The 24,507-nt window shown below is 39.4% G+C and overlaps 3 protein-coding genes across 6 annotated transcripts in view; 2 read left to right on the top strand and 1 right to left on the bottom strand.

Annotated features, from left to right (window-relative positions):
* Positions 1 to 2,730, bottom strand: part of LOC134217600 (protein draper-like) — a 102,760-nt gene extending 100,030 nt beyond the window's left edge. For 2 of the 4 annotated variants that reach the window (XM_062696378.1, XM_062696379.1), the window contains exon 1: positions 1,905 to 2,730. The gene's annotated coding sequence lies outside the window, so the exon portion shown is untranslated. The remainder of the gene's footprint in view (positions 1 to 1,904) is intronic. The other 2 variants (XM_062696376.1, XM_062696375.1) reach the window with 2 other exon arrangements.
* The window catches only part of LOC134217603 (collagenase-like), a 457,454-nt gene that overhangs the window by 34,550 nt on the left and 398,397 nt on the right, over positions 1 to 24,507 (top strand). The window lies entirely within an intron of this gene.
* On the top strand, positions 15,883 to 17,704 carry LOC134217587 (ribosomal L1 domain-containing protein CG13096). The gene is made up of 3 exons (XM_062696367.1): positions 15,883 to 16,338; positions 16,444 to 16,670; positions 16,731 to 17,704. Exons 1-3 carry the CDS (start codon positions 16,009 to 16,011, stop codon positions 17,617 to 17,619), a joined length of 1,446 nt encoding a protein of 481 aa, XP_062552351.1. The 5' UTR covers positions 15,883 to 16,008; the 3' UTR covers positions 17,620 to 17,704.

The raw sequence follows: 24,507 nt of genomic DNA on the forward strand, positions 1-24,507 counted from the left end.
GGAGGAAAGTTCTCGCTCATGCCCATCACTTTTAACCTTGGCACCGATGAGGAACAACAGCATTGTAATTTTCACCCAACTCGCTTTGAATGCCTTCTTTCACAACATTAATACTATATCCTGTTGCACACTCAGCAATAATAGAGCCGTTTTTCCCGTTTCTAAAGTTACTGATTTTGTGTGTTTTGGATCTAATTTGGTAGTCAAAATTTCCGAGTATCATCGCTACTCTGGTTGGACTCTTTCGGTTTTATCACTATAACCGGACGAGCCTTACGAACAACCTTCACATCATTAGCGGTCGTACTTTTGTCTTAGTTTTATTACTACTATTACTTTTCATCCCAGTGCACTTCTTCTTAACAATATCCGCGAAACTAACCTTTTCATTAAAAACATCATCAGACGCGTCGTCTGCTTCCTGAACCTTTCGCTTTTACCTCTGGGATTAAGTGCCGACTCGAAGTCGAACGAGATGAACCTTGCATTACATTCATTGCATCTACTTTACTGCGCGCATCAAATTGTAAAATGAACCTTTCATATTTTCCAACTCATTTCCAATTAAATCCCGAAAACCAGAGACTGCATTGTCTAAGGCATTTTGTACCTTTTTCCCCAATTGCTCCATCCTGTCTTTCAACGCGATGTTTATCTGAGCAGCAATATTGTCTCGAATACCACCGATCGAATCAGAGAGTGAAGAAATCTTCTTCATCTCTTCTTCCAACTTTTGTGTGTTCGAGAACAGAATATTCTGCTCGCCACAACACTGGCTTGATAAACATTGATCACACTTGAACACAACATTTACATTCTCCGTGACCAGCTTTGCCAATGGTTTGGTCATGGAAGTGCACTTGTAGTGGTACACTTTAGCGCAACCACAACCCGAACAACTCATAGGCAAATCGCTGGGCAGGACCCCCATACCGCACTCACTGCACTCAACCATCTCGCTACTACCTTCACACAGCTCAAACGGTACCAATGCAGACGACACAAAACACAAAGAAACAATAAAGGCGCAGAAATGTTACCGGCCGCCAGCTGCTGCTGGGGCAGAAAATCCACAATTAAACGAAAATAACCAGCAGCGACAACCTGTCGGCTAGTTATTTCGATGCAGAAAACACTTGGGCACGCAAAGGAAATGTATTTCCCGCGGCACTTGATCAATTTCACACGTTAATTGATTTTTATTTATCACTGCACTGCAGAAACAAACTACACCGTTCACCGTTTCACCAAATAAAAAGCTCCACGCATATGATTTGATTTAAACAAGACCATAAAGTTTTTGAGCAAATTGCACCACCTAAGGTTGTAAACGAATGAGGATATGAATAATTTTAATTCTATGCAACACATAAAACATCCATAAAGTACGTCACACAAAATTGGCATCATATAGATTCTATTCCTTTCTACTTATGGACAGCCCAATATGTTTCCATGCGGCATGCCTATGTACATAAAAAAATACATAAACAACTATTTCAAGCTCTATCTGGAATAAGGGCGAATGTCGCAAGAGAGAATTCTCTTCGCCGACTTCCCCTCTTTTAAATTAAAGTGACAAGCGGATGATTTCGTTGCGGTTTTTCCCCTCAGAACGAAAAAAAAACATTGAAAACTTGCATTCTGAGGTGATAAACCGCGATGAAATCCACTGCTTGTCACTTTTATTTAAAAGAGGGGAAGTCGACGAAGAGAATCCTCTCTTGCGACATTCGCCCTTTTACCAGATAGAGCTTGATTTCTTCGTGAAGATTTCAACAGATTCCACTTCTAAATAAGTGGGGTGAAAGGTCGTCTCGGCAATAATCATGTTAAGTACACTTAAACGAGATTGACTACGCAATATTTTACTCAGCTATCAGCTCTACAAAAACGCAACTTACCAGCGCAGCGTTAATTTCGGTGGCCCCCGATAAATGTTGCTTCTCCTGCTGATTCCGTTGCGCCACTCCAATTCTATAAAGCTATTTTACAGAATAACCAGCTTCTGAGCACACACGTATTATATATTTTTGTTCGGTGAATTGCAATATGACGGAACGATTGAATAATTTTTCACGAACACAAACACTCCAAGTCCGCCTTCAAACTCTCAGCGCTCAGCTCCATCAGCGGCTTGCTGCTAAATCCTTTCCGCGCGGGCCGTGTGTTTATTCTCCTCCACCAGTTCAGGCAGCCGACGACACTTCACTTGGCGAAGGCAAACACGATTTACACACAGCCAAACGCCTTCTCTTTTGAAATGGGTTGTGGCAAAATTTTACGAATATTTTGCTTCGCTCGCAGTTTTTGCAATAACAACTTTCTTCCTTCGCATTTGGTGGGGTGTCACCACCGCACAAAAATCGTCAACTTTCACAAACCTAATTCACTTATCTACAGATTTCAAATACGGATCGAATTTCTGTTTTTATGAGCTTTTGCGTACGCGCTAATCAAAATAAACAATAACGGAGATGCTTTTATTCTTTTTGTTCTACTTTGTTCCCTACACCAAATTCGTACCTATTCGGAAACCGTTTTCCATTAATACAAATGGAGAATCAGATCAAATGAATTTCACTTAAACATTGAAACTTATTAGAATAACGCAATTTATTATCATTATTTCACAATAGTAATTAAAATCTTTTGAATAAACTCGGCCATCGGCCTAACAAAAAATTTCAAGGACCTCGAAATAACAACCACTGTCCTCGAACTCTAAAAACGAACTGATGCTTTGCTTTGCCTTTTGGCGACTTTCCGAGAGAGAGAGAACCAAGAAGATGACGTTTACCGAGATAGTGTTTCCAGAGCTTAACAACCGGTTTAGCGTTCAGGCCCTTTTTTTTTTTTTTTTTTCTCTCTTTTTTGGCACAGACCATTGTTGATCCATATAGCCAAGTGTTGTCAAGTTTTGTGTCCATAGTGACATAACGAAAACCGCGTTTAAAGGTAAGTATTTATTCACTGTTGTCGTGATGTTGATTATTCAACTACATTGAATCAAATTGATGATTTAAACAATTATCTAACAATATTTTAGCACAAGCCCTACGTTAAGTCGGCTCAAACACTTATCTTAACTTCTTCCAGGTAGTTGGCAATTTGTTTGTACTCACTGTAAGACTTTGTTTTAGCTATTTCAATTATATCTTTTTTATTATTTAATGCCGGGTACTTATGACGAATTGTATTGTATTTAGTGCATTCGAATAAGATGTGGGATAGGTTTTCAATGGTATTACAAGATTCACACAATGAAGACGTGATAAGACCCCAGTTATGTAGTCTTTCCTTTGTCGCTGTGTGTAACGATCTAACCCTAGAGAGTCGTATGGTGTCCATTGTATTGAAAGGCATTTTGTAGAACCACGGTTTTTCGTTTACTTTGTCCATGATTTCGAAATGTTTAATCCCCTTTTCCTCAGAAATTATTCTGTATCTGCTATTCCAATCTTCTATGATAGTATTCCTGCATGTTAGTATCACGTCGCCTAAGGTCAAGCCTATTGGGAAAGTCGTTTGCAAGTTCAAACTGAGCTTTGCAGCTGTATCCGCTCTCTCATTGCCCAAGATACCTATATGGCTGGGTATCCATTGGATAATTACTTTATCCACGTCGTTTTGCTCCAGAAAGATATAAATTTCGTTAACTAAATAGTTCTCTAAATTTCTGCCATTTAGTATCATCTGACATCCACTTTTCGAGTCCGTTAGTATACAAATTTTCTTTTTACCCTGTTTGTGTCCGTATTTGATTGCTTCTAGTATGCCTACTAATTCTGCATTTGCTATAGAGAAAAGTGGGTTTAGTTTGTGGCTAACTGATACTAAAGTCTGTGAATCATAAAATCCAAATCCTGTTCCTGTATTAGTTTTTGTCCCATCTGTATATATTTTATAATGTTCAAGGTAGTTATTCTGAATTGTTTGTAGAGCTATAGTTTTCAAAATTAATTTATTTGTGTTTTTTTGGACTATGGTTCCTAAGTTGAGATAGATTTCTAGTTTATTAGTTTCAAAGTTGGGGATTGAGCTATTTATAGAGCAGAGTTGAAGTAGGAGATAATTATGAATAGTGGCATTGTGCTCTAAAAAACTTAAAAATTTAGGGTAGTTATTGGAGAATATTATTGGAGACAATGACTCTAATATTGGACTGTTCCTGAAATATAAAGCTTTAGCTGTTTCTTTCAATGTCAGGATGTTTGCTCTAAGATCTATCGGCAATTCTCCAGTTTCACTCAATACAACATGATTGGGAGTGGATTTCAATAGTCTTAATGATAACCTCAGCCCTACATTTTGTGCAACCTGAATCCTGTTTAAATCTGTTCTACATGCAGAACCGTATATAGAAATACCATAGTCAATATGTGATCGTACAAGTGATTTGTTAATTTGTAACATGACTTTGGGATGGGCTCCACCGTTCTTTTTGCTTAACATTTTTAGAACATTCGTTTTCTTTCTGATTTTGAATACTGTTTCTGATATGTGTTTTTTAAATTTCAATTTATGATCTAACCATATACCAAGGTATTTCTGAAAAGGCTCGGATGGGATGTTTATTCCATTTATTTTAATACCTAAATTATCATGGTATTTATTGGTAAAGCATACTGTAGCTGACTTTTCCGGATTTAAATTCAATTTAAGTTCAGTGAAGGTTGACTGTACTTTACTTAGGATCTCGTTCATTTTGTTTGTAGCATCTATGAGGTTTTTGGACATTATGAGAATCCCAAAATCATCAGCAAATTGGAAAAAAATTACATCTTCTTCTACTAGATCGTGAATATTTGAAGTGTATAGATTAAACAATAATGGCGATAGAGGGCACCCTTGTGGGAGCCCTTTGTTCGTTGTTGAAGAAATGGTAGTGCCATTGTTTAGGGTAATCGTTACTTTTCTTTCCTTTAGGTAAAAGTATAGCCAGTCAACTAAGTCTGTGGGTATTCCCGTCATTGTCAGTATATTGAGTAATATGTCTATGTCTACATTATCAAATGCTTTTGATAGGTCCAGGAAGGTCACTAGTGGTATTAAGCTTTTCCTTTTTGCTTCCTGAATTTTTGACATCATAAAATTGACGCAATTTACTGAGGATGATCTTTTCCTAAAACCAAATGAGCACCTGGGGATGATTTTGTTATTTTCTAGATAGTCCTCGACACCTTTCTTGACAACTATGTTTATTGATTTAAGGAAGACTTGTATTAAAGAAATTGGTCTATAAGCTAATGGATCCATTTGTTGTTTACCTGCTTTATGAATAGGAACTATTTTAACTGTTCTCCAGTGGTTTGGAATTGTTCTGTTTGTCAATACCTCGTTTAATATGTCTACTATTTTATCTATAAGTTCTGGTTTTAGCTGTTTTAAAATGCAGTAGGAGATGTAATCGTTTCCGGGTGCTGATGAGTCTTTTTTGTGTCTGAGAGTGTTTATAAAATCTGTCTTAGTGATTTGTATGGAGGTGGTTTTTTCTGTTTTTGGGGTGTAAACTAACATATTATCTATTGGTGGAAAATTTGTATCTATGAATTTTTGAGCCAGTTCTACGTTATTCATTAAAATCAGATTGTCCTTTTTACGAAATCCTCCACTCAACATTCTAACCGTATTCCATAGTATTTTTGGTGGTAGATTTGGGGTTAGTTCTTTTATCAGTGTGTTAAAAGACTTCCTTTTCTCTCTTCTGATAACAGATTTGAGTTTAGCCTTAGCTTTGCGAAATCCTAGAAAGTTTTGCATCGTTAAATTCCTGAAATAGTTTTTAAGTTGCTCATTTTTATAATCTAGCAATTCTTTGATTTCAGAGGTCCACCATTTTTTAGGTACTATTTTATTGTCTGTTATATTGTAAAGAGATTTATCTATGCATTCATCTAGAGATTCCTGTAGGTCTGAGGCATTATTTATTCTATTTACATCTATTTTATTAATTAGTTTTATGGCTTTTTTCTTGTTAACTACAACTTGCTTGAATGGGATGGAGTTCATAGAGTCTATTATTTTGAATGTGACCAGCTTATGATTACCTGACAGCTCCTCATCTAAAACTTCCCAGTCTATCTTGGTGGCTATTTGTGGTGTAGCAAGAGTTAAATCTAGTGCAGAGGGACGGGTGTTTGGTGGTTTAATTAATGTTGGTGAGCCATCGTTCATTACTAGTAGGTCGGTATCGTCTAACAGATTTACTAAAAGTTCTCCTCTGGGACATGTGTTATTGGCTGAATTCCAAGTTGGGTGGTGAGCGTTGAAATCTCCTGCTAATATTGTGTGTGTCTTTAAATTATTTATGAATGATAGTAGTTTTTTGAGTGGATCTTTTATTTGATTGTTATTTATTGGTGATGGTGGTATGTAGATAGAAAAGAAGGTGATTGGTTCAATTGTGTTCAGTGTTTGGATTGCTATAACTTCAATGGGGTCAAGATTAGGTAAGGTTATTTCTTTGAATGCAATATTATTTTTTACTAAAAACCCTACTCCCCCATATCCTTTAGATCTAAGGGCTTTGGGAAATTTGTACCCTGTGAAGTTAATAACTTCAGAAGGTTTGAGCCAAATTTCAGACAAAATCGCTATGTCAATTTTGTTTTCTAAGAGAAAATTTGAGAGAAGTGCTCGTGTCTCGGAAGGACGTACACTATTGATATTATATTGAAGTATTTTTATGTTTTTCGTTGCGTTGGCCATTGTCAAGCAAGGAAAAAATGTACATTATTATTCTTACAGAGCTGTTTGCAAGATAGATCCGAGTTGTTCGTTGATGTTAATTAATAATAAATCTGAATTCCAGTCTGTTACATTTTTACTTGTTTGAGCATTAATTTGCTCTTGTATTTTTTTGATTTTGTCGAAAATTCCGGTTTTGCCTATTTCGTTCATTATTTCTATTTTGAGTTCCTGTTTCAATTTTTCTATTTCTGTTACTTTGTGAGGATTTTCTTTAAACTCGTGAACTGGTTCTTGAACAATTTCGGGTTGTGGAAAAACATGCTTATGAAGTGGAGGTTTGGGTTTTGAGGATTTAGTTATTTGGTTGTATTGTGCGGTGATTGTTTGGTTTGTAGTTGGACTGAGTGGTGGGAATTGGGTAGTGGACTGTAATCGTATTTGTTGGGATTTGTTTGGTTTGGGATGTTGTTTAGAGGCTTCTGAGAACGTTAGTTTTCGGTTGGCCATTGCTGTTCGAATTTGATCTTGTCTGTGTTTTTCTGGGCAGTTGGTATCGTTTGCACCATGTTCTCCGTTGCAATTTATGCATTTTTTCACAATAGAGTCGCATTGTTTGTCGTTATGTTCTAGTCCACAGTTTTTGCATCTGACTTTACCTTTGCATGCTACGGCTTTGTGGCCATAGCGCCAGCAGTTAAAACATACCCTCAGTGGAAAGATGTAAACTTCTACTTTCGCTGGAATTCCATAAATCTCGATGGCTTCCGGAAGCCTGTCTCCCTCAACGAATACTTTCACGGAATACGTTGGTATCAGTTCCTTGTTGTACATTCGTTTAATTCTTTCTACCTTCTGAACTTTCCTACTCGCGCTAATATTCTCCAGTATTTCGCTCTCAGTTATGGACGGTGGAATATTCCTGATCACTCCGATAGTTTGCTTAAACATATTAGGTACGTAGACCTTGTACTTGAATGTTTCAGCTAGCAATTTCGAATTAATCAATGTTTCTGCCTGACTTGGTTTGTCGAAGGTAATTTTAAACCTATTTCTGCCTGCTTCAGTGAGTGTCTTGTAGTTCCTAACCTGAATGTTATGCAAAACTTTCGCTATTTCCATCACGTGTATTTTCCTACCCCTTGCGTCGTTTTTGTCATTCTGTGGAACGCCGTTCGTTTCCGGTTCAATGAAAAATGTCGTGAAGGTTGGGTTTTTAATCCAGCCATCGTCAAAAACATTGCCTAGCTTTTCTTTCCGTTTTTTCCTGTTCACCTGTTGGTATTCCTGATTTGTCGATTCATTTGGTTCGTTTTGTTTGTCAGTCACTACTTTTTTGTACGCGCCTGTGCTAGATTTTCTTCTCTTTCCCCCTTTGTCGGTTTCGTCGCTAGTGTCCGAATCGTTTGTTCTGTGTCGCTGATCCTGTGTGTTTGTTTCCGTTTCTTCATTTGCGGAGTCAAAACTATCTGAGGTCATGTCAAGCTGAGGATCATCTCCCCCTCTTGCATCATCACTGCGTGAATCCTGACTCATTTCGGTGGACGCATGGAATTCCCAGCCCCACTCGAATGCACTAACCTAACCTTAAAAATAACTGTACAAAATGGAGTCTTACAATAAGTACTTACCGCTAAAAGAAGTAAAAACTAATGGAGCACTTTTTCTCTAAAAGCTATCTATCAATGTCGAAAAAATAATCACTTATTCACTATTTAACAGGTCATAAATCTAAATTAAGTTTTTTCCTTTGAAAAATATGCTATTTACACGTGTCGCCGCGACTTGATTGTTCACAAGGCTATACTTCCCAACTTGCTATCACAACGGTTGCCGAGAGAATGCGGTTCATGCCCTTTGCGAGAAAAGAGAAAAATTCTAATTTTGCGGAGCAAAGAAGAAGCAGACTGAGTGTCGGAAACTTCAAAATGGCATGCACTGTACGAAAAGTGTTGATATTTCTTGATATCAAGAAGATTCGAGGAAACTGAGATGTTTCAAAATCACATAAATATATGACAAAATGCCTTTAAAGTACCATAAAACTTGTTTAAAAAATATAGCGGCATGTAACACTCGTTTAAAGTTGCATATTTTCGTTGATTTTAATAATCAACATTCACACCGAAAAAATAATCCAAAACTTTGTACCGTGCAACAAGTGATTTGACGTTTGCGGAACAGCTTTCCGACAGTCGACCGTCGGACCCCGGTTCGAATTTTTCAATCTTCTCGCAATATGTGACACTTTCAAGCGGACCCTACACGACGGAAAAAGTTTGACAAACTCGTGATTATTGAAGAAAAAGATTGATCGTGTGAGTGCGAACCCAAAATATTGAAGCAAATATTGAGGGAAATCAGAAAAGTTTGATATTCTTTTCAATATTTCTCCTCCCCTCCCTCCGCAGTTTGCCCACAGGAGTCGATGACGGTTGAGTGTGTGCGTGTTTTGTGCGTTATACCGCTATTTGATTCGTATTAGTTCAAGAAAAAATTGAGTTTTTCTTCAGCTACGGCCATGCCGGCTAATCAGTGAAAATATTGAAGAAAAGTTTGATGAAAAGTTTGACGAAAAAAGTATTGTCAATATATGCCTCGTGTGGGGTCTGCTTCAGATTTCTCGCTTATGCTACGTTTAGACTGAGGGCTTCCTTCCCGAAGAAAGATTAAAAACGTTTCGTTTAGTTCCGACACTTGTATTGTTGATCTCTTTTCACTCGTGTACTGTCTCAGACTGACAATGCTCTGTTTTTGTGGGAACCCTGATATTCAAGGGGCAGAAGGATACGAGGGGATAACAATTGTTAGTTTCTCCTAAGCTTACAAGACAAAAGATATTTTAGTTATTGCGCACTTCCCACCTCGTTGGACTCCGCACTTCAGAAGTGCGAGATAGTCATAAGTGCGAGATGTCAAAATCCTTTGTTCTCCCGGTTGGCGGGCTGATGAATCGGGTGAAACGGGTTGGCGCCAACAAAAGTTGTTTATGTTTTCAAATGAACACGTGGGCTCGGCAGGGTTGCCAGTACATTTGTTTGATCAAACTCTTGAAAAATAATAATGATTTGTAGTGAAAGTTAATCTTTTCGCTACTTTCAAGTTAGTTATAATTTGAATTCTTTGCGGAAGCATATTACAATAATTGCAATAGTGGTTCAACAGACGGTTATTTCCAAGTTTCATGCATTTAGATGAAGCTTGGAATAATAATAGATATTGTAAAATATTTGACATCACTGCTCAAAGTGCGATCTATGATTTTCCCAAAAATCCATCGAGAGCTGGAAATGGCAATAAATAAAATTGTCGCTTCGGTTCCCTTTGTTCTGCTGTCCGAAACATATGTGGTACATACCTGTCAAATCGTATGGATTTCCCTTCTTTAGCATATAGCTCCCCTATCCTCGCCAGCGAAAGATGTTCCGGACAGCGACGACAGCGACAATCTTTATCTAGTAACTAAAATATCTTTTGTTTAGACAAGGTAAGTGAATTGTGTAAAGGTGCCCTCATACGTTGCAAGCAAATCTCGCTTAACTTTTCAAAAGGACCTAAGTAACATTTTTTTCATGAATTAATTTGAATATAGCGCAGTCAACAGAAAAACATGAAAGTTTTCGATTGCAGTACAGTAGCCGTTCGATAACTGCAAAACGCATTCTAGACGTCAAACTGTTGTCAATCGACGTCAGATGCAATAAAAGTGCATCCAAATGTGTAGCGCAATGTAGCTGTCATTGAGTTTGACATCGGTTTGAAGTTTAGCGGTCCGATAACTGCAAAACTGTTGCAACTATCGAATTGCAGTTAAAAAGCATTGCAGTTAAATCCCGCATAATAAAAAACAACATGTTATATGGTCAGAATCATTATTACGATGTAAGATATAGCTTCACAGTTTACGCAACAATCAATATGAAACTGGCGATTTTTTGTGGTTCCTGTTTCGCATGCTATGAACGATCTTCGGTACCCAGCAATGAAATCGTCGCTTCAGTACGTAATCTATTGGTGCCCCTTTAGAACAAGTTTTAGCACGGCTGTCATAGCAACATTTTCGAAAGTTTTTTCTTCAAACAAAAACAAACTTCGAAAATGGAAGCTGTTGGTAAGTAATTGTTACAATTAAAAAATGAAATCCTTGTAATTTAATCAAACATGCTCTTCTTAAAAAACCTACAGCAGGCATGCAAGGAAGCCGTTCCACAGCTGCGGTTATTTTTTAGAAAGACTGGCCAGAAATACGTGGGATTAAGTTAACTATTGCGGGGCTAGTGATTACATTGTATGACCATACATCGGTAGGAGTACATGAATGCAAACTTCAAACAGGTACATATTGCTTTTTCCGTTACTATTAATTAAATATTTTAATTTTTGGGCATTTTATCATACCTTTCCGGTTGTCGTGAAGATATCTCACAAGCGTTTGTCATCGCGATTGGTTTTCTGCTATAATATACCTCTCACTGGCGCCTACCAGATGCAACAGCCGTATCCAAGCCTCTACGGCAGCCAGACAATGCGCGGTGAATTGACGATTTTCGCATCCGAGATCTTTATCGATGAGAATTCCGGCCAGAACCGTTGGGACAATGCGGTACCATTGGCAAAAAGACAACAAAGCCTGCACAATATATTATAATATAATATAATATCATATGGAAAGAATAATGCAATAAATTTAAAATGCAATTTAGAAGCGAGTGTTCGGAATATGAGTGCGGTACTGATTTTCCAAAACTATTATGGACAGTCTCCATCAACATTTCATGAAACGTTGAACGTTCGTTCGAGGATTTGAGGGTGGCGAAGAGGGTGGCAAAAAAGTTGACCAAATCCACCATCAACTGACCATCATTGAAGTTTCGTGGCGTTGGCAGATCGGTATGATCTGATCGGTATAAGATCGTGATCTGGAGCGGTACGATGGAGGAGTTGATGATCAGTTGCGTGAGTGGGTATTTGCTGCCTAGCAGAGTAATATCTGACCATCGCCTTTATGTTTATTGACGCATACTTTCGTTAAAGAGCTTTGATTACTCTCATGCGGCAGTTGCAAGTTGATAAAAAATAGATTAGACTTGTTTTCATCGGACAACCAAATAAAAAGAAATGTGATCGTTATAAATGGCGTGGGAAGTAAAAAAGTATGCATAGTGGTGCCATTTGCCGGGAAAACAAATGTGTAGCTGTATATTACGCTAATGGAGAGAAATTTCCTAGTCGATTGTCCTAAGGTGGTTTATCTGACGGCTGATACTGATATCGAGGAAGTTTTGGAAGGACAATGAACTTCTGAACTTTCAGAAGAAATTCTATTAAATTTCCCCGGAGTCAAAATCCATATTTCTCCGGGAACACTTTTTTGATTTCCATCAAATATCGATCGAAGGCTCATCCAATCATTGATCCATGCAATCCATCAATCCACAAAATAGTCGGTATGCATTAGCAAGGAACACAGAATTTTTGGCGTTGATCTGAAAAGCAAATAAAGATATTGAAGTTACAGAAAATAAATAAAATCGTTTTTCTTGAACCTCCGCCAACCATAGGAAAACATTAAATAAACAACCAAGTCGATAACCTTGACAACAGTACAAAATTAGAACAATGATTTATGTTGAAGCGTTGCTTTGTTTTACTGGGTACCGACCTATTAGTACATGGAACCATAAAATGAGTACTAATTTGCTCTGACTCCAACATCTTGATAATTATATCTATGGTTTACGTTGCGGTTATCGAATACTTTTCGATCGATTCAACCATAACTGCTCGACATTCTCACTAAATGTCAACATATAACATGCTGTCTCTAAAATGTTGCTTATTTTCTGCATTATATGTCAACATTTTAATATGCTATTGAGCGAAAATTTTGCACTCGAAAAAGACCGATTTTTATGGTGACACAACTTAACAACTCATTCAACATAATGTAATTTGTCAAATAACCGTACCACAAACTGTTAAAACTTTATATGAGATTGTTCATTTACAGTTGTCAACAGTAAAGGATACTGTTGTCGATCACACGGGAAAATATCCATGTACAGTTTGTAATTATGCGGGATGACTTGCAGTTACCGAACGTCTACTGTACTCAAATTAATTCATGAAAAAATGTTACTTAGGTCCTTTTGAAAAGTTAAGCGAGAAATCACTCGCAACGAGCATTTTGCTCGCAGAAAGTGACAACTGTCAAAAATTTGCCTGTCTGACTACACTGAAAGTGATTGCATGCAAACAAATGACAACTCATAAGCAAACGCAAACGCAATGTGTGACTGCTAAGCGTTAAAAGTTTTCAACTCGCAAAAACGGAATTGCGCTTGCTAGTGCAGCACTAGCAAATTTTTCGCTCGCAAAAGTGAAAACGTTTTCAGGTGGCAGTGTTGCACTGCAAAAATAGGAATGAAATTAGATTTTGTGGCCGAAAAACAAGTTTTTCGTTTTTGTTTATACACAGCAAAAAATATTGTAATGTACAACGACGTAACTTCAACGACGCATCAAAAAATCTGATGTAATGGCAAAAATGAAATGCAAATAAACACAATTCCGATGTAAATTTACATCGCCTGAAAAGTACACATGTTGTGAAGTAACTTTTTTCCATTACATTGCATGTGTGTAATATCCGTACGTAAATGCATACAATATTACATAGATTCAACCCAGTTGTTCAAAATTTGAAGTGTAAAATAACACATCATCGTGTGTAATAGAGGTAATCTGAGGTAATAAACTATAGAGGACGATTTTCGCTGCGGTTCCCTTTGTTATCGTCCCCAAACATGTTGGGTACCTATCTGTCAAAACGTACTGATTTTTCCTTTGTTGACATTTAGTGCCCTATCCTCGCCAGCAAAAGATGTTTCGCCAGTGATGACAGCGACAATCTTCCTCTATAGTTTATTACCTCTATTAGTGAGGTAGATATCATTCCCCTAAATCAAGCAGTATTGTTAAGGCTCCGTCAGACGTTACAAGCAAATCACTCGTGCGAGCGATTGATTTCTGAGAGCACTCGCAATTGCAGTCACACGTAGCAGTTTTTTACTTTGAACAAATGTCAGTTCTACTCTCATGCAAATCTCACTGCATATTGTTTTCAATTATGCGGGATGTTCGAACTCGAACTCCAACATTTTTACATGGGAAACTGTCGAAACGTAGTCAGATTTTCTGCCCGCATAATTACAAACTGTACATGGATATTTTCCCGTGCGGTCGACAACAGTATCCTTTACTGTTGACAACTGTAAATGAACAATCTCATATAAAGTTTTACAGTCGCGATTCGCTGGTTGGGCCACGACCTCGGCCCAACTAACGAATTCGGTTTTTTAGTTGGGTCAACTGACAGCCATTTGAACACGTGTATTTCGACTTGAACATCACAAATGATGTCCAGTGACGCCCAATCCCGTTTTCCGTGTTTACATTGAATTTTGACGTACAGGTGCTTTTTAGTTGGGCCATGGCCCAACCAACGGAGGCCCAATTAAAAAGTGACCCAAGTATTAAAATCCCAACCAGCGAATCCCAACTGTAATGGGCCAAACACAATTGATACGTTTGCGTGCGTTTTGACAGTTTTCCCATGGAAAAACTGTCAAAACGCACGCAAACGTACCAATTGTGTTTGACCCATAACAGTTTGTGGTACGGTTATTTGACAAATAACAATATGTTGAATGCGTTGTTAAATTATGTCACCATAAAAAATCGTCTGTTTTCGCGTGCAAGATTTTCGCTCAACAGTATGATAAAATGTTGACATATAATGCAGGAAATAAAGAACATTTTAGAGACAGCATGTTATATGTTGACATTTAGTGATGTTTTCGAGCAGTTATGGTTGAATCGATCGAAAAGTATTCGATTACCGCAACGTAAACTGTGACGCTATATCTTACATCGTAATATTGATTCTGACCATATAGAGTCTGTCTCATTTGGAGAATTAAACTTAAAAGTGACAGTTCGAAAATTAAAAAATCACCCCGTTATAAGAATGGCTGGTGCTACCCAACAATTCCAATAGGACATCGATGGAAAATGATTAGATATCTGTCAAAAGTAATCTTGCTCTGCGAGCAGGGTTATTCGATAATTATTAAAATGTCACTTTTAAGTTTAATTTCAGTTTAATTATACAATTGAGACACCCGGATAAAACAGTACCATAGGCTCAATAGTGTGAAGAATTGGATTACCATATGATCTACGGTATACAATAGGATATATTGTGTTTTGACGGTTACACATATTGTATCAACACCGTGGATATAATACGTAAACATAGTTCTCTAACGTAACAGTACTTGCAATTGTTTTTGGACTATTTTAGTACATAAGTTTTAATTATTGATAACTTATGAAAACTTTATTCAAAATGCTAAACAATATTTACCCCATTGCGTAAAAAATGCATTATTTTTTTTTCTAAATTTAATTGTTGAACGTTAAAGCCGTCATAATTAGGAAATCCAATATCGTATTGTTTTACTATAAAAATACAGTTAAATCTAATGTAACTCGAACGGTTTTCTTCGGACATTTCAACAATATAATTACGATACACTCTATTGTTTGACAAACAAGTGCATGAAAAAATCTCAGATTTTGTATAGTTACGATACTTAACAACCCGTACGTTCTAATGCGAAAACTTCATTTACAATTAATTGAATGGTTCATAACAATACATTCTAATGTATTTCTATTATTTCATCTACAGTATAATCTAAGGTCAATTTATTGTTTTTGATAGTAATGTTACAATAAATTGTATTGTTTTTCTATAATATTTTTTATTCGGGCAGACCCATAACATGTTGTTTTTTTATTATGCGGGTGGATATGATACACTGCGCGGTGTTTGTAATGTTCCCAAATGGGTACTTGCACAAAACTTCACGCGGCGAATGGCTGTCGAAAGGTACGGCCGCGCCAAACGATACACCGCAATGCTATTCACCCATAAGAATCAAGTAAACGGGGTACGGAAAGCGCGGCGGTACCTTTCCTGAAGGGTACGCCGCGTGCAATTTTGAGAAAATCAGGCAATATCCATTTGCGTCACGAAAAGTATTCGCCCATCTCTTAAAAAAGGATCCGTGGTTTTACCGGTTAAACCGGTTCAACGCACATCAGAAATCTGTCATTTTGAAAACCGCAACACAAAGCATGTTGTTTTTGTTCATCGATAGTCGTCCAGTAAACACGTGCATTGAAATTTATCATTTTTTTTATAAAAACTTGGTTGAAATTTAACATATTTGCTAAAACACCTGTGCAAACATGAAGGTAAAATCATCGAAAAAGGTAAAACCCGAAAATTCGAAGCTGCACGAATTGAAACAATCCAAGAATGATATCGTTAAAATGAAGCAAAAGAAAACTGACGGCCTAGCAGCGGCTTCCGTTACGCCTCACACATTTGCCGAAAAAAAGGTGCAGGCGGTCAAAAAGAAAAATAAAACCAAATCAGCAGAATCTGCGAAGGCGAAACTTCAGCTGGTGTCCAAGGCAGAGGTTGTTGCTCAGAAGAAACACGACGTAAAGCCAGACAAATCTGTTAAATTGAAGAAAGGAGTTGCAAACAAGGTGAATGCTACCCAGAAGAATAAGGTAATTATCAAAAGAAAAATTCTGATAATCGTGTTAGGTTCAACAGGATTTGAAAATGTATATTTTATGCTTGTTAAAAAATGAATTTTCTTTCGTTTTCTACAGGCTGCCAACAATACTGAACCAGAACATATGCTGGAGCTCCAAAAAGAAAATGAAGTCAACGAAACATTGGTTAGCCAAAAGGTCATTAAATCGGCGCTAAAGGCATGCAAAAAAGCATTGGATGGTGGATTCGATCAAAAGAAGAATCTTTTCGGAGAGGACTTGAAGTACGGATTGCAGATCGCTTCGCTTAAAATCCCTGATGTGCCAAGCCGAAACTGTAGAGTGTAAGCTCTGCTCAGATTACCATCTAAATGAAAGGCGTGTAATTGATTTACTATTTACAGGCAACTTCCCAATGCGATTTACCAGAAGGGCGATGACATCTGTTTGATTGTGAAGGATATGGAACGAGGGCGGAAGCACGATCACGAAGACACACAAAACTTCTGGACCGACAAGTTGCGGCAGCTTGGAGTCGACTATATCACACAGGTCATTCCGTTCCGCCAGCTTAAGCAGGATTACCGCGAGTATGAAATGAAGCTGAAATTGGTTCATAGATTCGATCGATTTTTGGTGGATGCTCGGATAAACGGACACGTGTTTAATTTCCTCGGAAATAATTTTATCAGGCGCTGCAAGAATCCTACTCCGGTCATATTGGAAAAGGATGAGAAGATTGTCAAAAGCCTCAACAAGGCGTTGGGAAGGGTCACATACAAACAAACTAACACGGGAAGGATAACGGAAATTCAGTTTGCCACACATAAAATGCCTCTAGATAAGGCCGTGGAGAATGCAGAATCTCTCCTGCAAGCCATGAAGACTCAATATCCCGGAGGATGGCAAAACATGCGAACCATTTATCTGAAACCAATGACAGACATCCAACTGACGTTTCCGTTGTACGTGAACAAAGCGGATCCCAATTCAGTGCCTGTTCCGAAAATTACCGGACCACGTGAACGCTTCGAAAAGGGTATGAACGAGAAGCTGTTGGCGGCCACCAATAGTAAGTACAAGTTCCAGGAGGGCAACTTGGTGCGTGTGGCATTTGAAAAACGAAACACCAAAAAAGCCAAAAAGGTAGAAGAAGGTAGCGAGCGGAAGGCGGAAAAGGGAAAGAAAGAGGTCGAGGACGAGCAAGAAGATAGCGATGAGGAGGAAATGGAATTGGAACGAGCCAGCGATACTGAGCAGAGTGATCTTGGAGATAGCGATGATGATAAGTGAATTACCTGTAAATGAGGTATGTAACCTGTCTATATACCTTTATATGTTTTTTTTTTTGAAAATACAATCTTAAGGCTAATAAAAATAGCTAATTGATTAGTCCGAACATCCGCAACTGTTTAGAGAAGACAAGAACAAATCAATTACAAAAGAAAACGTTTAAATGTTTGAACTAAAAACCAGATTGATCCACCTACAGTTAGATTTTGACACTTCCTTGATTATAAGGAAATATTTTCAGACTCTAGTATTCAAAGCGAGACTACTGATAACGCACTGTACGTCAAGCTGCCTATCCACAGGATTTCAGGCGGCCATTAATCGAAAATGTCATGTGTCCTAAATCATTTTTAAATATTTTTTTCAAGATTACCAATATTCTGATTAAGAAAAATCCAAAATTTGAAGTCTCTACGTGCTTTAGTTCCAGAGATGCTAGGTGTCAAAAAATGGTGAAAAATTAGACAAATTTTCAGAAAAAAATGTTTGTTTTTCAACTATTTCTTTAAATACTTGTTTTATATTTTTTTGTGATATTAATACATCGTTACAAAGGTTATTTTATAAGCTTTCAAATGGTGTGCAGAAAATAAGGTACAAAAGCGAAGAAAAAAAAATTAATAAATGCAGATACAATAAAATTTGTTTAAAAAAATGTTAATTTCAACTCTGATAGTGAAGTTTTTTCTCTCAATATTCCCCGGGTTTTATTATGAAACACATAAAGGGCAAAGCTTCAACTAAAATAACCCGAAGAAATTTTTTGTCAGTAGGGGTGATCGGGGCAATATGGGCCACCTAAGGAAATCGTTCCGAAAAGCGCCGAAAAACTCAAAAAAACATCGTTTAAATGTAGTTGACTTATACTAGAGAATGTTACCTTTCATATTACGTCGATGAATGACGAAAAATGCGTTTGGAAATTGTTGGAATGCACTTTTGAAAATGTATTGATTTCAATGTGTGTTCCCGACTATACGGGGCAATATGAGCCACCATTTGGGGCAGTATGGGCCACCCATCCAAAACCTTTATTTAGGCGAAAAAAAGTATCGTAATATGGAAGAATATGATATTCCTACAACAGTTGTGAGTATTCCATACCAAATAAAATTAAAAAACCGCACAACAGCGGACTGAACCGATTTGTCACTCTTCACCGTTTGAACAGCCACATTTCAATTGGTCAATGGTCATTTTTTCTGTTTCAATCGCAGTAATGCGCTGATGTAATTTTTCCGTAATGAATCTTACATATATGATAATATTCTTGTATTTGACTTCTGAAATTTGAACTTGTTCGCATTTTAAGGCCTGATATCTTGCTCTGTGCAGGTATGCCCATATTGCCCCATAAAGACCGGTTTTGGAAAAAAAAAGTTTTATAATAAATTCAGATTTGTATCAATACAAACATGTGTGCACAATATTCAATTTTAATATATCTTTTGATTGTGGTGTATTTTTAACCTGTATTTTAATCAGTTTTGTGTCAAAACCTTATTTATAAACTTCAAATCTTATAATAATTTTGCCTATGCAGCAAAAATTTACATTTTCAAGTGTATTTTCATGTTTGAATTGAATTTCAATGCGGTTTCCACGTTGATGCATATGTGGAGCATCCTCTCAAAGATCATATAACTTTTACATGATAAAACTTGTCAATCAGCTCAAAATGAGGGTGGCTCATATTGCCCCGTATGTTCATATTGCCCCTACTGCCCCTATTTGCAATTAGCAGAGTTAAATCAATTTGATTGCTTTTGTTTGATTTTTTTACCGTGTCATTCTTCTTCTTCTTCTTCTCTTCTCATTGGCATTACATCCCCACACTGGGACAGAGCCGCCTCGCAGCTTAGTGTTCATTAAGCACTTCCACAGTTATTAACTGCGAGGTTTCTAAGCCAGGTTACCATTTTTGCATTCGTATATCATGAGGCTAGCACGATGATACTTTTATGCCCAGGGAAGTCGAGACAATTTCCAATCCGAAAATTGCCTAGACCGGCATCGGGAATCGAACCCAGCCACCCTCAGCATGGTCTTGCTTTGTAGCCGCGCGTCTTACCGCACGGCTAAGGAGGGCCCCGTGTCATATTAGTTGAAAAAAATTTAAGGCTCATGAATATGCAGTTCTAGGCATGATTAACAAGCAACAAAACAGTCTATTTTCAGGGTAAATCATTTTGATGGGAATAACCAACAAATCTGAAAGCAAGAATTTACGAAAACTTAGGCATTAGAGTGGACCAACCACGATCAGGTGGAGCTGGTATTAGTATTTTATGAATGTCTGTAAAGCCTATGGAGAGTGCCCAAAGCATGACGTGAAAATTGTTATCGGAGACGCTAACGCTCAGGTCGGTAGAGATGGCTTTTTCCGTCCCATAATCGGCAGGGAGAGCCTTCACTCCGTTACCAATGACGGCTAGTAAGTTTTGCTGCTGCCAGAGGGATGGCCATCAGTAACACCTACTTTGCACGAAAGAACAACCGAAAGCACACCTGGAGACACCCAAATGGTGAAACTTGCAACCAGATAGACCATGTTCTGGTGGATGGGCGCCATTTCTCGGATGTTATCGATGTGTGGTCCGAACATTGACTCTGATCACTACCTGGTTGACAGTAAAATTCGATCACAATTGTCAACTGTATCGAAAGATCACAGCGAACGATGCGTTAAAATATCCAGCGATTGTCGGCGGAAGGAGTATCGGCTGAGTACCGCCAGAAGCTCAACGAACGGATAAGTGCAATCAACGTTAGCGACAACTTCAACGATCTATGGGAGTCGATTCACGGAGCGCTGAGCACAACATCACGAGAAGTGGTAGGCACTGCACAGAGGCGACCCAGGACGGGTTGGTTCGATGTGGAGCGTCAGAGAGTGACAGACGAGAAGAACGTTGCCAGAAGCTTGTTGGTGTCGGGTACCCGATCGAATAGAGATCGGTACAAGGAAGCAAGAGCAGCCGAAAAACGAACCCACCGGCGCTGGAAGAAGAAAGAGTACGAAGAACAAGTTATCAGTGAGGCGCAGGAAAAAATGGAGCAGAACGATATGCGAAGGTTTTATGAGTCTGTCAATGGAGTGCGGAGAAAGACAGCGCCATCTCCCGTCATGTGCAACGACCAACAAGAGAATTTGCTGACATATAAAACCGAAGTGGGGGTCCCGTAGCGTAGTTGGCTACACGTTCGCCTTACAAGCGAATGGTCATGGGTTCGATTCCCAGCCCCTCCAACAAACCCTCGTCAGTCGTCGGATCCGCAGCCCATACGGTGGCGTTTGGGGTACGCGCCTTACCGTCACGGCTGCTTGATGACGACTGACAACTTGTTCTTCTCGGAGGCATTCCTCCAACGTTACCCGGATAAATGGCAACAGAACAATGCAACGATCTAATGGATACACGACATGGACAAACGGACACAATGGACTCATGACGAGATGGACTGGCACCGACATCAATAATGGTAATGGAAATCTAAAAATAGATTCTGTGCGGATTCTGTACAGCAGAATACCACAGTAGATCTCGGCACAGTAGCGGTTAAGAACACATAGTGCCTAACAAATAAAGAAAGGAATAAAAAAAATAAAACCGAAGTGGCTGCCAGGTGGAAGCAACACTTCGAGACTTTGTTGAATGAAGGAAGTGACGGTGCATCGGTGAACAGAATAAATATTAGCGACGATGGACAAGCTGTGGAGTCACCTACACTAGATGAGTGTCGGGTTCCTTCCCGACCGAGAACTATGTTTTCACCTCCACTATGTTGGCCAGCGAACCCAGTCCAAAACGACACTTTTCCAGGGCAGATTTTGTCATCCAAAATGACCATCAGTCACACAAAACACCAAGTCTTCACATTGAAACACAATTTACAGTTTATTACACTTCATATTTACTTTACATCAAACATCGATTTATTATACTAATTTACGACACTACTTTAATTGACACTAATTACATTTATTACTAAATACTAAATTTAACACGCAACAATAAAAACGATCAAGGGTTCGCCCCTGGAAATGTGCACGACGGCGGACTGTTTACAACTAATGTATGCAGCATTCGCTGCTGCTGCAGTAGCCTTTGCGCTACCGACACCCCGAACGACGATCGCATCGTCCGCACGGAGAAGAGACTGCGAGAGCATCTTTTTACTACCACGACCGTAGGCCAATACCAATAGAAGCGCGACATCATTGATATCGCGCATGGAGTACCTCTCACAGGGAGTGTGGTTGTTTTGGTAGCTCGATCGAAGAAGCTGTTAAAGAAGCTGTTAAAGAGCTGAAAAACAATAAGGCTGCGGGGAAGGACCAGCTCCCGGCTGAACTTCTCAAACATGGCAGTGAGCAGCTTTATGAAGCTCTGCACCATATTATGTCGAAAATATGGGTAGACGAGGAAATGCCTGCTAGCTGGTTGGACGGCCTCATTTGCCCTCTCATTAAGAAAGGGCACAGACTGGAGTGCGCCAATTACCGAGGAATAACCCTCCTTAATTCAACAGATTGAGACCGCTTGAAGAGTCCTTCGTCGGCGAATACCAAGTAGGTCTTCGTGAGGGCCGATCAACGACGGATCAAATGTTTACCCTGAGACAAATCCTTGATAAATTCCGGGAGTACAACTTGCAGACACATCATCTGTTTATTTATTTCAAGGCGGCGTACGATTCAGTGAAACGGAATGAATTATGGCAGATTATGCTTGAACATGGTTTTCCGTCGAAACTGATACGGCTGATTCGTATAACGTTGGACGGATCGAAATCAAGTGTAAGTGTTGCGGATGAAACATCGATGTCATTTGTTACCTTAGATGGATTAAAGCAGAGTGATGCACTCTCGAATCTACTGTTCAATATAGCGCTCGAGGGAGCGATTAGGAGAGCTGGTGTGCAAAGAAGCGGTACCATTATCACAAAATAGCATATGCTCCTGGGATTTGCGGACGATATCGATATTATCGGAATTGATCGCCGTGCCGTGGAAGAGGCTTTTATGCCTTTTAAGAGGGAGACAGTGAGGATTGGAGCAAAATGGTGCTGAATGGTGAAAAATTTGAAGTGGTAGAAGAATTTGTGTATCTTGGAACATTAGTGACGTGCGATAATGATGTTACCTGCGAAGTGAAAAGGCGTATCTGCAGCTGCGATAGGGCTTATTACGGACTTCGTAACCAGCTTAAGTCCTGTAGTCTGCAAACGAAAACATAACTCGCGCTGAATACTACTCTGATTCTTCCGGTGGCTTTATACGGCCATGAAACATGGACGTTAAAGAAGGCTGATCGGAGGGCTGTCGGAGTGTTTGAGCGTAAGGTGCTGCGGACAATACTCGGCGGGGCGGTAAAGAGGAGAACGGTATCTGGCGGCGTCGCATGAATCACGAATTGTACCAGGTGTATAAAGGACTGGATATTATTAAGCTTATACAACACGGCAGACTACGGTGGGTTGGTCACGTTGTTCGTATGCCGGAAGAACGTCAAGCGAAGATAATATTCAGTAGAGAACCCGGAAGAGGCCGCAGGCTTCGTGGAAGGCCGCGTACACGATGGCTTTTTGTAGTTGAAGAGGACCTGAGGACGCTCAATGTTCAGAGCGACTGGAAGCGATTGGCCCAGGATGGAGTCCAGTGGAGAAGGACACTCCATTCGGCGTAGGTTCATCGAAGAGCTGTAGCCCATCAAGTATCAAGTAAGTATATACAGCATGGAGCAAGTCCCATGTACTTTAATGCTTATTGGTTACCTGGGTATATTCTGATCTTAACGTCATGACTTGCTATCACATGTTTGACAGCCTTGATGTCCAGATTGAATAGGATCAAGTCAAAGTGTTGCGTAACCAGGCAGTGGACTGTAAAACTGCTGCTAGTAAAGCGAACGTTGACGAACCAATCCATGTAGCGGGTTGCTAATATTCCACCAGGTGGCAGCCGTGCCACTAGCGAAGGGCGTGCATGCCTACGAAGCAATGCCTTAGCGGCCCAGGTGCCGCGAGCGATGCGATGCGAGTGAAGAAAATCATTCTTAATTAACTCAGGTCCTCAAGGACCGATTTCAGGAACGTCAAACTAAACCGCGGACCAAGTAAGGGATCAGCCAGAATGGAAGCAAAACAAAAAGTTTTAACTGAACATGTTCGTTCCTATTTTGGTACAAAATGGTTTTCTTCTCTTCTTCTTCTTATGATGTTCACTGTACGATGAACCAAAACTAACTGACGACCTGACAGGTGATGGAGCTCTCGTTATATACTCGCACTGTCATACTTGTCGAACGCAGCATACTACTTAGGGGCGTGGCTTATGATGGTTGGTGTTGTTGCTTATGGGCCAAACACAATGGATACGTTTGCGTGTGTCCAAAGCGGGCGGCGTTTTTGGAAATCAGGAAGAAGGCCTCCACCAGGTCCCTGCCGAAAAAAAAAACGAGTTCCTGCTCTCAACGAGGTGAACTTTCCGGCCATCTCGGCTCCCCGGCGAGCGATACCAATTCTTCCACCTTTGCAGCCACACAAACGGCTGGCGGCTTCTGCAGCATCAGTTCAAGCTCCAACACCATCCACCAGCGATTGGCCCCCGCTTCCCCCCCCTGGATTCCGTCGTCAGGATAATGAGCCCCTTCCGGCCGAGGGGGCCACCGCTCTACACATCGGAGCAGCTAGTTCCGATTTTCACCCAACTGGCAACGCGACTACGCGGTTGCAAAACTCGCTTCGACCAGATCTTCACCCTGGGCATGTTCGTCATTGAAAATGGCTGCTAGGGTGGGTCTGGTCAATTGGAACGCTTGCTCACTAAAGAGCAAAATCATCGAGCTCAGCGATTTCCTTCAGGAGAAGGAGATTGACGCGGCT

Source organism: Armigeres subalbatus, chromosome 2 (genome assembly GCF_024139115.2).
Source record: "Armigeres subalbatus isolate Guangzhou_Male chromosome 2, GZ_Asu_2, whole genome shotgun sequence".
Taxonomy (NCBI): Eukaryota; Metazoa; Arthropoda; class Insecta; order Diptera; family Culicidae; genus Armigeres; species Armigeres subalbatus.